At 37.2% G+C, this 14064-nt stretch overlaps 1 protein-coding gene across 5 annotated transcripts in view; it reads left to right on the top strand.

The window, feature by feature from the left end:
• The first annotated feature begins 4018 nt into the window (after nt 1–4018).
• itprid2 (ITPR interacting domain containing 2) overlaps nt 4019–14064 on the top strand; it is a 45886-nt gene continuing 35840 nt past the window's right edge. For 4 of the 5 annotated variants that reach the window (XM_013275315.3, XM_013275318.3, XM_013275317.3 and 1 more), the window contains exons 1-4: nt 4019–4170; nt 11889–12008; nt 12523–12660; nt 13600–13645. In XM_013275315.3, coding sequence (XP_013130769.1) covers nt 11966–12008; nt 12523–12660; nt 13600–13645 — 227 coding nt within the window. In that variant the 5' untranslated portion in view covers nt 4019–4170; nt 11889–11965. The other variant, XM_019353094.2, reaches the window with a different exon arrangement.

The following is a 14064-nucleotide window of genomic DNA, read 5'->3' on the forward strand; positions in this document are numbered from 1 at the left end:
CCAGTTAGTTTGTAACAAATGTAGAGCTAAGTGAATGCAATAAGACTTAGTATAAATGGGAAGTTTTTTTAAATTATTTTTTAAAAGGCGTGTGTACAGATTTGCAACTGTGGCACATGAACTTGATCAAATCAGTGCAGTCAGCACAACATATACTAGTTCTTCAGGGCCTTAATGATGAGGCTTGATCGTACATGACTGTGACTTTCTATAGAAAAGAGGTGACCTGATGCCATGTTCATCTACGATATCAGAGGTTTATTATGACTCATTTTTAGTGCCTGAGATGTCTTTTAGCCTTAACTGATACGGTCATTGTTATCATGACATTATGACATTTCATTTTGTGCCTAAACCCAAGCAAACAGTTTCTACCAACACATATGGATCAGAGTGTAAGTATGAACAACACGCCCCGTATTGAGGTTGGAGGACTTGTCTAGTCACTTGAACAATCTGGAGCAACATTAGAAATGTCTTTTAAAACTTCTGGCCTTTATCCCTGTTTTTAAACAGTTACTGCGTCTCCCCTCTTTCCTTTGAGCAGTGGTCGTAAGAACAATGTTCTCTATATATAAAAAACTTTTTTCTTCAAAGGTGGCCCATAAAAGTATTTTCTAGCATTAGGTCAGTCTTGGTCAAACATAATCATAGGGAATGTTTCCACTACATGTTTGACAAAGTCAACAAAGAACAGAAGAAGAGCTGGAGGAAACCAGTGGGCCAATAAGAAAAAAGCAGAGGACTTTGGACCAGGCTGCTCTGCGGTGAAGACGCTGCTATGGTGATGATAGAATGGTTGCTAGGTGGTTACCCAGTAACTGTGGAGGACCTGTGTCTGTCCACCGGTTTGAACCATCTGACAGGTAATGGTTAACGCACAATCAATGCTTCAGTCTCTCTGCTGCTTAGTTCAGCTTTAAATAAATATGAAACTTTGTCCGATCAGATTTATAGCAGTGATAATAATGAAAAAAAGAATCAAAGTTTTCTCTTTTTCCGCTTGATGGATTTTTATTGCTGTAAATATCTTTTAGCGAGGTCGTGCTTACGGTTTTATTGCATTTTAAATGCAGAAGGTGTACTATATTTACCTGACATGTTCACAGGCCGCAGAAGGCACCGACATGAATGAATCTTCTCTTTGGAGCAAAGCTCACAAACAGCACAGAAACTCACTGTTGAATAATCATCATTATTCCATACTGCCAGGTGTGTGTGGGCGTCTGTGTGTGTATGTAGAAGGTCAGATTGCCTTATTCATGCAAAAAACGCACACAATAGTATCTAGTATCTAGGCCACACCTGAATAAATAAACAGAGAAGTAAACAAACAACAAAGATTCATTAGAACACATAAAAACAAAAAAGAAGTTCACCCCTAAAAAAAAAAGAAATGAAGAAATTATAGAGAATAAATTTATTGCACGACTCTAGAAACAAGACAAACAGCTCTGCAGGAGCAGAACTGCATTAAGCTTTAATGTAGTTAAAATGCATTTGAAAATAATATGATGGTCATAAATAAGCAAACTGAAGGCCGCTCCATATTTACACGTGACACCGAGAGGAAGAAGACTGGTTTTTAGAAACATGTTGCGACATAAAGCAGAAGCACCACAGGAAGTAGCTGCAGAACAAACATCCAATCACAGTCAGTCCCCTACACTATTTTTTTAAAAGTTTTTTTCTTTCTCATTCTTTTGGCAGGCGTGACTCAAACTGTCATAACTCAACGTGTTCCCACATGACTTTCAAAGTAACAGCAGATTCCTCCTTCCTGGTTTGAATGTCTGGAGGTGTAGCTGTAAAATTCTTGACATTTTTTAAAAACTTTAAATAGGGAAACTTTATTTCTGACATATCTCAATACACAAAAAGTAACAGTGTGAAGACAGCAATGCAAAAATGCAATCACAAGCGATCACTGCACAAATGGGCAATGTTTACAGTGTTTCCAGGGACAGGAGGAATATCTTGTGCCAGTTAAAGCATAGGCCGCGTTTTTAGAATCACTTAATCGACACATACGTTTGTACAAACAATTACTCAGCATGGCATTACAGTTGGAAACAGTATAGTTATAAATACTCAGACTCCATTTATTCATCTTGCTTGAGCATGAGTGTCATCACATGCCACCAGCAGCATTTTCATTTTTGCTTTTAACACAAATGGAGTACAGCAAGGTGTTTAAAAGTGCTCATCATCATCATTATTAAAAAGCTCATTCCTGATTATGTGACCCAAATATCTGACTTTAGTCTCCATGAGAGAAAAAAACTAGCTTCTTGTCCTTGGTTGTCGTGCTGTAAGGATCATTAACCATCCATCCATCAATATACAAACTGATGAGAACAGGTGACAATGCCCCACCTGGTCGGACCCTAATGGTTACTAAAATGGGCGTAGATGTGCTCCATCTGACCTGCATAGTTTAATGCAAATAATCTAGGATCCTTATCACGTGTGAGGGGACGTGTTAGAACTTGAAAACAGGCAGCAACAAAGCCTCTCAGTGCAGATCAGCTGCACTGCAGTAGTGTTTGGTTTCCATCTGGTGCTCATGTGTTGGTACTGCAGATTAAAAAGTTCAAATGTTTCTTTGAATTCTTCAGAATTTCTATGAATAATAAAAACAAGAAGTGAACATTTAGCCTCTACGCTGACTTTTATACAAAAAAATCTAAACACTTGTTTATGTCTGAATTGATTTCTCATCAATCTGATCTTGAGCCAAGTCTAATTATTGACAAATGCTGTCTGATTAAAGTGTACTTCTCTTAGCTCTTTTTGACTACACTGAGTGATCAGTCACAGCACCAGCTGGGTAATATAGGCAAATGCTTATATTCAGGTCATGTCACAGAAATAGTTAAAGCAAAATCCTTCCAGTAAAGTCTGGAAAATCTGCTTTCAGTCATTCTGTTGCTGGTTGCGTACATGCTTTGGGTCCTTGTCTTGTTGCATGACCCAAATCTCATGTCATAAAACTGCCACCTTGAAATTATCCTGATATTTGTGCGTTTACTCAGTGGATGCAAGGTGTTCATGTCAGAAGGAGCAGCCCAAAGTCACAGTTCGGAAAAGTTGTATTTTTCTTCTGGACACAAAAACCAAAATCTTAGCGAATTAGAAAGAATTATGCAGGTGTTTTGCTGTTAGCCTTTTAAAATAAGTGAGATGAAGTGGTCAGCTGATTAACTAAAACAAATGCACTTTGTTCCCTTCCCCAAAGGGTCACGACAGCAGATAGCTCTGCATGTTTCATTTGGCAGGGTTATACACCAGGTGCATTTATTAATGCACCCTCAAAGGTGAGCGCTGTCTTGAGATGGAATCGAACCAGCAACCTTTCAATTGCTGCTACACGTTTACAGTAAACTAAAACTACATTACAAACTAAAATTGGGGGAAAAAAATCAATAGCGATTAGATTACATAACACTTTGGAGGGCAAAGCAAGAAATATGAGAAAGTAATGGGGATATTTTTAATTTAAAAAAATAATTTAATTTATTATATATATATATGTGTGTACTTTTTTACATTTTAAATGATTAATAATTAATATATTTTGTATTCACTAATTGATCAACGTATTCTTATTCTATCTTTTTAATACAATGACTGTTTTTCTCTTTGGGATTAATAAAGTTCTGTGAAATTATTTCACAAAATAATTTTAATACCCAATCCTGCTGAAAATGTTGGTTACAGGGAGCCTTGCAAGAGCTTCTGTGACTAGTTAAAATGAGTTAAAGCAGTACTGTGAGGTTGTTGTTTTACATATATATGTGTGTGTGTGTGTGTGTGTACTTCAAAAACAAGGCATTTGAATCTTTTAACCTCACTGAATTCTAGCTGATATTACATTATGTTTGCAGTCAGTGAATATTAAAGACAACAGTAGCCATTAAAGACGACAACAAGCTAGGATATGTGAAGAAAAAGGGGTTCCGGCAGGGGTCGCTGTTCCTCCGCCGTACCCTTCTGAGGACACACCTCCTTCCTCCTCCCCTCCCCGTCGCCGTCCTCCTCGCATGCTGCTTGTCACTGCTTCAGCAGGTTTCAGGAAGCGGAAGCGGGAATGTTGGAGTGTTTATTAGAAAAGTTTGGTCAACTTTGACACTTTGGGATTTGAGGCGCAAACTGCGGAGGAACATGACGGTGAGTGACCGGGGCGCTCACGCCGCCGCTGCCCGCTGCTCTGCGGCTGTTTGAGAGTTTTGGTGAGGCTGCTGTCAGCCTTGTCCTTCGTGTCATAACAGCAGGAACGAGTGAACGGGATCAGAAAGTGGGCTTGATTTTACAGCAGGAGAAGAAAGTTTGCTGACGATTTAGAAAAGAGGCTGCGCAGGCTTGAAAAGTGAGTTTAAAGTCGGCTGGATGGGGTTCAAACCGCACATATCTGAAGAAAAGTGACCCATCAGTGGGTGTAAGATAGGTCTTCATCTGTGCGTGAGTGTGTTGCAAACTGTGGCGTGTTAAAAAAGCTTATTGACTAACAAGCTGTCGGGCTGTGCAGTGAAATGCTGCTACTGCTGCTGCTTGTAATCACTTAAAGGTGTATCTAATCCACATAGCTGAATGCAGGGTTACATTTCTGAAGGAAACTTTAGCATCAGATGATTTTATTAGTCAGCCTGCAGGGAGCTGATCAATAAGTTTTAGTTTCGGGTGTGTTTTTGAACCTTCGGGAAATGCAATCAGTTTAAAACCTAAATAATAGAATTCACTATGACATGACAAAGCAGAAATGTTTACCAACTGATCATCAGCCTCCTTATTAAAGACTTTCCTGTTACTGTTTGTTTAGTTAAACCAAAATGGTCTTTGATTTACCTACTTACTTTTTTGTTAATATTACAAAAATGTAAGCTTGTATTTTTCTACTAATTATCATTTCAATGTTAATAACTTCAGGGTTTGTTTGTAAAAATGTGTCTTTTGCTTTTAAATGTCCACATTACTGTAAATGCTGTGGGTCAGGCTAATATAGTAACTTATTAACAAATAGGAGAAATAATGTTGAAAAGACCAAACCTCACCATCATTCTCTTCAGTCTGAAATATGTGATTTAGTTTAGAAAATGCAAATGCTTTCACTTGCAGTGCAGTCTGTGGTGTAGTTATGTAAAAGTACCAAAGCTACAAGTGGTGGAAGCTTCCTGAGTAAAGGATTTTTAAGTGCCAAAACTAGAGATGCCTAAAGCAGGCAAAGTACCTGGGGCGGTATGACGTGTTATTATTAGCAGTGATGCATTCATGTTTAAACACATTATGCTCCAACTCAGGTGGTTAAGTTGAAGCTGGTTTCTGTTCTGTTTCTGCGTTGTTGAATGTCAGTCTGCTTGGTTAATTTCCACATGCATTCACCGATTGCTTGGTAACATGCAAGAAATGGCAGTTTCTCACCTGCAACACATTAAACCTTGAAATTATTCAATAAATCTATTTCAGGTCAAGCAGTAAATCCCCACATTTCTAAAATGTTTGATATTTTTACACGAAAATGACCACAGTCATCATTTTTTAAAAGTATATATTACAACTATTGTGAAATTTTTATTCAGTATTTGAATTTACATTAAAACTAGTGTTAAATATAGTGCAGTAATTACAGAATATGTCTATGAAATCCAAGTGCTCAACTGTCCCCTGTACAGATATGTCAAGTTGAATAGCCGACTTTATTTGTCGCCTCACATGCTTCCCGAGCGTTCCACAGAGAAATGCTTCTGTTATCATTATGCCGTGTACGGTGACCACGCCGATCCTGGAAAAAGTGGAGGCTTGTGTTGCGTTTTGCAGTTCGACCTCTGAGTCTGGCTTCTGTCAGAGTCGACAGGTTAACTTAACACTGAGGCTCGATATTCCTGCAGTCAGTGGGTCATCCTCTTCTCTCAGAGATGACTAGTTTACTTTAAAATAAAACGGAGAAAAGCCAGAAAAAGTTGACATTTCAAAGAGATTATTAGACAACCAAGATTTACCCTTGCTGAAATGTAATACAACTCAAAGAGGAGTCATTTCTTAAGGCTAAATTTGTCTTTTTTCCTCTCTCCAATAATAAATTTGCGTATATTATTCAGTCGCCTGCATCGTGTTTAATTCTTCACTGACTTCAGTTTTAATTGTTGATTTCCAGAATGTCCTTTTCCAGAGCCAGCTCAGATCTTGTAATACCCTAAAATAATATTAACTGAAATGACTTTTATTATAGAGATAATAAGTCCCAGAATAACTTTATTATATTTTTAAAGTATTTTTAAGTGTTTTAAGTATTTCATTAGTTCCTCATTCACTGTTTTCCTGTGCTTGAGTCATTTTCTTAAAACATAAAATTCCAGTTCAAAACTAGATTCTGAAGACTAGATATTAATATCTGCACTGCAGTCACTTCTCAACAGTAAAGCAGATACGAAAGAAGTGTCGTATTTAAACTTGACATCTAGCTGAAATAAAGCCATTTGAATGATTTCGATATTAATTGATGATGCTTTTTTTTTTTTTTTTTTAGAATGACCAGATGATTCTCACTTTTGGTCGTCCGCTGCTTTTCCAAATCTTTAGTTTGGACAAAGGGAGAAATTAAGTCTAAATGCTAATAAATAGTAATAACATTTCTTTGTACGGCACTTCTCGAAACCAGTGTTACAAAGGGCTTCACAGAAACACGGAATAAAAATAACAAGCTGGGAGGAAATTATAAAAAGGATTTGCATCTAAACTCAGACGGGACAGGCAAGACATCAAAATGTAAATAAGATACAGTGTGATTCCAGTATAATGAATAACTTACAGATTGTTATTGTTGTCTTTAAGGTAAAAGAAAAGATGGAGTTAAGCAAAAGATGTTTATATATAAAATTTATGATAAAATTTACAAAAAAGTTTCACAATCAGTCTTCAGCAGCGATTTAAAAGAAGACAGTCAAAAGGCGGGTCATTCCAGAGCCGAGGGGCCCTAACTGCAAACTCTCGATCGTCTTTTGTCTATAAGCGTGAGGTGTGCGCTGGTTGACCTCCTGTGCTTTTGTGCGGCCTTTAATGTATATTTATGTCATATTAGAAATAACCAAAGTTAAAACAATGATGCCAAAAACTCAGTTATAGTTGTTTTGTCTTTTTTTCTGCTCTTGGATCTGTATGATGTCACAGAGAGCCGATATCTCAAATATGGTCATATGAGGAAAATGCTCTGACTCTTAGAGCTACAATGGCTTGTTTCAGACTGTGGATCAACTAAATAACCTCTCATATGAGGAAAAGTAAGCGTTTTTAAAGATTTCAGTTTTTATTAATTAACCACGTCAGATACTGGAATCTTTAAAACGTTGGCATTTCTAGGTAGAAAATTGAGTTTAGTGATTAATATTCCAAATTGGCTGCAGAATCCTTTTCCCTGCATCTTAAGTGGCGACATGCGGAGTATGAAAATGTAGACTTCACACTCCTGCATCAGCATTTACTTGTTTTGTTTTTTTTGTCATGGTCACTGCATCGTTGACTTGACAGAGCTTCATAAATGCTGCTGCAGGCTTAAGCCAACAGTAACTCCCGCTCTGCTGGTTCAGTCTGATGTATGACTTGCTTTAATGGAAGCTCTGTGACCACAGCATCAGCTTGTCCTGAGTTTTAAATGGAGTTGTTTTATATTTGCAGAAAAATCTTAATTCAAAAGAGCCTGTCGCTGGAAGTGTTGTGAATGTCAAAGCTGAATCCTGTAATGACTGCTGTTATCTCTAAAGGGTAACGCTAAAATTTCTTCATGACCTTTTTTAAATTATGAGGAACTGAGGGCACTCTGAGTTAAAGATGACTTGGAGGATGAAGAGTGGTTGACCTGCTAGCCACTGGTCCTGTGTCACTCTTGCTGTGTCACTGATGTTTGTTAAAGCAGCTGATTCATTCTGTCCGCGCTGTCTGTGTGCGTGCAGTTGTTTTCAGATTGTCCACTTTGTTTTGCATTTACAAGAGAATTCTAAAAATAGCTGTCCCTCGCTCACCCCTCATCTTTCTTTCTCTCTCCGTCTGTCTCTCTCTCTCTCGGACAGGAAGTTGTTCTGTTCTTCATTCTAAACACTCGTTTCCTGTTTCACACGTTCTCTTTTAGATTTGGCTTCATGCTCCTCCAGGCTTCTGCCTCTTCCTCTCCATCACTCTCCTCCTCCCTTCAATAACTCCATGAGCGCTATTTGACTTTTAGCTCACAGCTTTAGCTTTTAGTGGGCAACTTTTTACACAGTGGACTTTATCAGTAAAAGTGACTCAGCACAAGAAGGTTAGAAACTTAGTCCTAGGTGTTAAAATTGTGAATACTCGGCTCTTGTAAGTAAAGTCAGCTCAGTATTTGGTATAAAAAATGAATAGCTGCGCAGTAGGATACATATACCATGCAGTTACATTCTGAAATCCCTTTTAAAGCTGTATTGTTTACTGTGAAATGTAAAGGTAGCTGTTCATTAACTTGCCTGTGTTGATGATTAGCCACATTGCTAGCAAACCACACACCTGCCTGTTAGCATTCTTGGTGTTGTAGCTGTTTTGCCAAGTAGGCTAGCTAATAAATAAAGCACTGAGTGAAGACCTTCAAATTTACAACATAACTATATTGGCACCCAGAGTTTTTTTTTTTCTTCTTCTTCTTCCCATTAATGTGTTTAGTTCTTTATTGTCTGGAAGCTTTTAAAACAGCGTTTTGTGCAAGTTACGTTTTTCACTCATTCCTTCATGTAGAAATGGCTAAAGGCTGAAATGTTATAGGGTCATTTTAATATTAATAGTTACGTAGCTGCAAAAAGTGAAAACAAAGTGTCACACAGAAAAGTCAAATTTGCATAGTTTTATTTTCGTACTTGCTCTAACTTGGAATGGAAAATGAAAGGCCCAGGTCCACACATACACATATTTTTAGTAGACAAAACATCAACTCCAGAGCGACTCCTGCATTCAAAGTATTGTGTGACTGTTAAGTGGCACCATAGAGTACAGAAACAATCAGTGTGTGTTCAATTTGCTTGATAACAATCTAATCAACTAAAAGAGAATTTTACAACATCCGTTTTGACTCGCTGTTTGGGTTTGACTCCTATTTGTTTAAGAAGTGTTTGAGTGTGCGCAGTCACATGTACTTTTGGATTTGTAATTGTTTCTAAGGCTATTTTGCCACATTGGCAAGTTGACTTTATTTAACTGCGACTGAGCAAAAGTGATCAAATGTCAGACTGAGCTTAAATACTTTTATAGTCACCAGTCTGATCGTTTTCATCAGTTCTTACTAACTGCTTACAGCTCTCTTCTCTCGGGATGTGTCTTGCCTCCCTCTTTTTAATGCTTTCCTGCAGGATAGTTGCCTGCTCGCTCGTAATGTTGATGCTTTTTGTCTGGTTCTCTGGTGAATTTTGAAATCTACAACTTTTCACAAGTCATTGACAGCTCGGGTGGAGGCAGGATTCCCGTAGCTGTCTTTATTGCAAACCTGAAATCTGTGTTACAGTTGACCTGTACGGTATGCACAAAACACAAAACATTATTTGCCATCAGATACCAATCTGTCTGTGTATTGAAGTCAAGCAGTAACTGTGTCATGTGCACATTGTTGTTAGATTTCTTTCTTTTTTTTTTGTATGCCATGTAATGCTAGGTATTTATTAAAGCTAGTATTATGCATTTGAGAAATTCATATATTAATCTAAGATGCTTTTGATGGGTCCCAGTAACTGCAGCATTTTAACAGATTTGATTTTTTCAATTATAGATCTGAGAGGAAAACAAAGTAAATGAAAATTTGTGTTGTTGCACAGCTGCATATCTCCACTTGTGCTCATTTCTGTAATTGGACTAAAACTCTTAACAACCTGCAAATCCATTGATTCACTTTAAAAAGGTTTTGATTGTCTTTCTGTGTGTTTATGAGCTCTGAAAAGGAAAATCCTACAAATACACATGTAATGAGATCAAATGCTTAAATAACAGGACAGATTTACTAATACTTAATAGGAAAACCCTCTTTTGGCTTTTTTTTGGGATTCAACATCGAGGTGCAATGTCTGTTTTACTACTGAAAGGTGGTTGGTTGTGGGGTTTGTGCCAGTTGAACTCTTCATTTATTTGCAACCGAGTGGGAAATGTTATCAGAAAGTGTAACTGTAACAGGTGGATGACTGTGACCTTTCGTCTTATATGTCTTCCCTAAGTCCCTTTCTGCTCTTTAGTAACACTAGTACTTTACTGAAGCTGAGCAGAAATGGAACGTTTAAGTTTTAGCCACCTTTTGGCAGGGAGGTTGGTACATAATTAAAACATCTGTTTTGGTTTTCTTTTTTTGTTTGTTTCTTTTCTCAGCAGTGCGCACACAGAGTGATTTTCATGTAGATTTTTAGCTTTAGTTTTATTTTTTTTTGTGCATGTGTGTGTACTCTATATCAGAGCCATATATACCATTTTCAAATGTCTGTCAAAATGCAGCTGTTAATTTGATTGTGTTAGTGTGTCAGACTTTAATAACCAACCAGAAGGATGCGCCCATTTACACACCCTGGTGCAGTAAACTTACCTTGATTAACAGACAAACGGCTTGGGCTCTCATGGCAAATAACATCTGGTGTTTTTCTTCACATTGTACGGGTTGGCTGTTAAATGCAGAGGAGCTGCTGTGGGTAAATTCTGTGCTCTGATGGAGTCTCAGTCCTCACCATCTCAGGCAGTCCATGTAATTTCCCTTATAGAAAATCATATTGATTCTTTTTCAGTGTCCTCTCATTTATCTTCACACTGTGTCATTTTTGTTAGGAAATAACTCGGTCCCTCAGTCCGTCATCATTTTTGAAAGAGAGTCAGTAGATCACCCAAAGAACTTTTTACACCTCTGGGTACATTTTTGCAGATGAGTCATCACATTAGTTTGCCCTGTGGCTTTTGGTCTGCAGGACTGACACTATGCTTCTTTGGTGAACCCTGACAGTAGATTTTTGTATGGGCCCTAAATATCATGATGAGAGATTTAACCTCTCATTTTTTCTTTATTAACCAAAAGTTAATATCTTGAAAACTCAGTTTCAAGCAATTAAGCTAACTGTGAATATTATATTTTCTCTCTGCACTATTGCACTGCGTCAGCACTGCACTTCTGCTGCTTAGCCCTATGACTGTGTGTGTCTCAGTGTGGGTAACTTGTTCATCAATAATAAAGGCCACTTCTCTTCTTCTCATCGAACTACAAAGCAGCTTCCCTCTACTTTAGTCCTCCAGAACTGGTCTTTACTGCACAAACGGTAATTATCAGGAAGCACATTAAAGTAAAGATGTAAAGTTTTCTGAAGAAGTCACTTGTTTGCGTAAGAGTTTTAACATTTGAGTCACACAGACCAAATGTAACCAGTAAAGGTAAGAATTGTTGCTAAAATACACCGTTGTTTGCTACATGCTAGAAGTATACAACAAATTTTGTGACTTAACGATTCCGTTATAGTTGTAGGTATTTGCTCAGACTTGCCCCTTGTTTCCTATTGACACTAAATCAGGATTAGTATCTACACATTCTTTATACTGTCCAAAAGTGATAGTTGTACTAGTGATTCAGATCTTTTCTCTACTCTCTTGTGTACTGTATGTTTTTGGGTTGCATGTTTCAGCTAGAGCTTACTAATACAGCACAGCATCTGCTATAACTAATATTCTCTATTGTGTTACTTTCCATGTATTATATTTTGAATTGCTTCTGTTTTGCAAGTGATCATTAGTAACTAACAGTTAAATATATATTTACTAACATCATTCATCTTTTCTTTATATAGTTGCTTTGTTTTCAACGATTAGTATCTATGTTTTAAGTGCATCTTAAATGAATTATTAAATATAAACGTGTTTCTGTATGTTTGCAGGTGTATGTTGTCTTTTGCTGATGTTGCTGTAGAGTCGTCAGTCTTCTTTGACTGACCGCATCCAACCAACCAGAGAAATGGAGAGTGGACCTCTGGCAATGGAAGTCAGTACTGGTCTAGGTGCGTCACCTTTCTTTAGATTCAGAATGAATATACTGTAATAATGGGAAAAGCAGCTGAAATGGGTAAATAAAATACTGGACTATCAATTAAACACTTGAAATAACAAGCAATAATAATGAATAATTTCAAATTGGTTAGAAGAGGTGAATAAAAAATGTTGTATCTTACCTCCAAAATAAATAAACATTTGAACTAATCAGTTAAAGGGATCACTTAGTAGGTGAGCAAAATGCTAAAACAAATGGATAAAAAGTGTGTTGGAAATCTAGACATATTTACAAATATGCCATGTGATAACACACACTGATTTTGAAAGCAGATTTTCAGATTACTGGACACATTTGCAAATCTTACTTTGCATTCAGAGACTCCATTACACTCTTACAAATGTGGTACTGCAGACGATTTGAAATAGTTACAGAACTGTTCACGCACATTTATGAGTAATTCTGCTTTAACAACCTTTTAATAGCCATCATGTTGACAGACAGTATGCTGCATTGATCCTTAGATCCCACATCAAGGCGTCAGGCCTGGGCCAAAACCAGAGAATCCGTCTGGCAAGATTCGACCTCAGAACACCTCTTTGGCCCCCAGGAGCCCCAGCCGAGTCCGAGTAATGGGAACACACAGGGACCCACACAACAAGGTTAGTTGAACTTAACTGTTTAGCCTCTGTTGCTAAATACTTTACCTAAAATACCCGTGTCTCCAAGGTTTTACATTTGTTGACTTAATGATATGCTTTTATTTGTTTATGAACCTTTGAAAGAGAAAAGGTTATAGATAAGCCTCTGTTCTAAAACATGGTGTGACTAAGACTTAAAGAATAAACCCAAATTCTTATTCAAGATGACACAAAATGTGACTCAGCCGGAAAAAAGCAGGAAAAACGTCTACAGAGGTCAGGATAGAAAGCCACAGACTTTTCCCAGACTTCTATCCATAGATTTCTATTGGATTTGAGGTCTTTTTGCAGCTTTTAACTGGATACATTTAAACACGTTACTGTCCTACAGTCTAATAAAGGAGATGTGGAGATAACTTTAGTTTGTCAGCAGATCCAAGTGAAATGAATTCTGATTGAGTAGGTATTGTCGGGCGTGTGTTGTGTTTTTCAGGTTTTGGCTTGTAGCCCTAATAAGTGTAATCATCAAATCACTTTACACGCATATATATAAAAAAAAAAAAAAGCCTGAGTGCCTTCTTATCGCAAAAAACAGAACACAGCAAAACGTATTATTTAGAGTGTAAAGCCCAAACTTTTGGGCCACAGGGATTACTTTTTATGCACTTTTGCACACATTTAAAATAAAAATGTGACATTTAATCATTATACATGTAAAATGTAAAGTTAAGGAAACCATAAAATGAATCATTATTAGTGGTCAGAGCATTGTGAAGAAAAGTTGGATGTGGACCGCTTACGTCTAAACCAGTGGAAACACAGACTGCAGACCAAATTACTGTAATGTTTACATATCCTGATGTCTGGCACCACTGTAATAGTTTTATAGCATGTTGTAATCACTGCACAGTACAGCACGCGCTGGTTTATTGCTTTAACATACTCATTTTTTTCTGCTAGGGCCAGTTCCGAACAACAAGATTGCCAGCTGGCTGAATGACTGCAGGTACAGTATCCATTCACCACCTGATTAAATATCCTGTTTTCAGTAAATCTCTCACATGCTAAAGTAGTGCACACATGCTAGATGATTCGGTCCAATAATTTAATGATGCCAGTTTAAAATGAATGTTTTTAAGCATGTAAGAAGTTTAAAAAATAGGTTTGTTTTGTATCATAATCCCACAGGTCCTTTATTATGTTATTCACATTTTTATTCATAATGACCAAAACCTGCTCTTCTCTGTTTTTGTTGTAATGAGTTTTTTTAAAAAAAAACCACTTTGAGTCCCTTGGACATACACTTTAGAACAGAATAGAATAGAATAAAAAAGCCCCTTATTGTCATTGCATATTTACAAAGAAATTTCAGTCCTTCAACTGTGCAGGAATAAAATATAAATGGCAAGAGAGCAGGAATAAATA

Source organism: Oreochromis niloticus, linkage group LG16 (assembly GCF_001858045.2).
Source record: "Oreochromis niloticus isolate F11D_XX linkage group LG16, O_niloticus_UMD_NMBU, whole genome shotgun sequence".
NCBI classification, from domain to species: Eukaryota; Metazoa; Chordata; class Actinopteri; order Cichliformes; family Cichlidae; genus Oreochromis; species Oreochromis niloticus.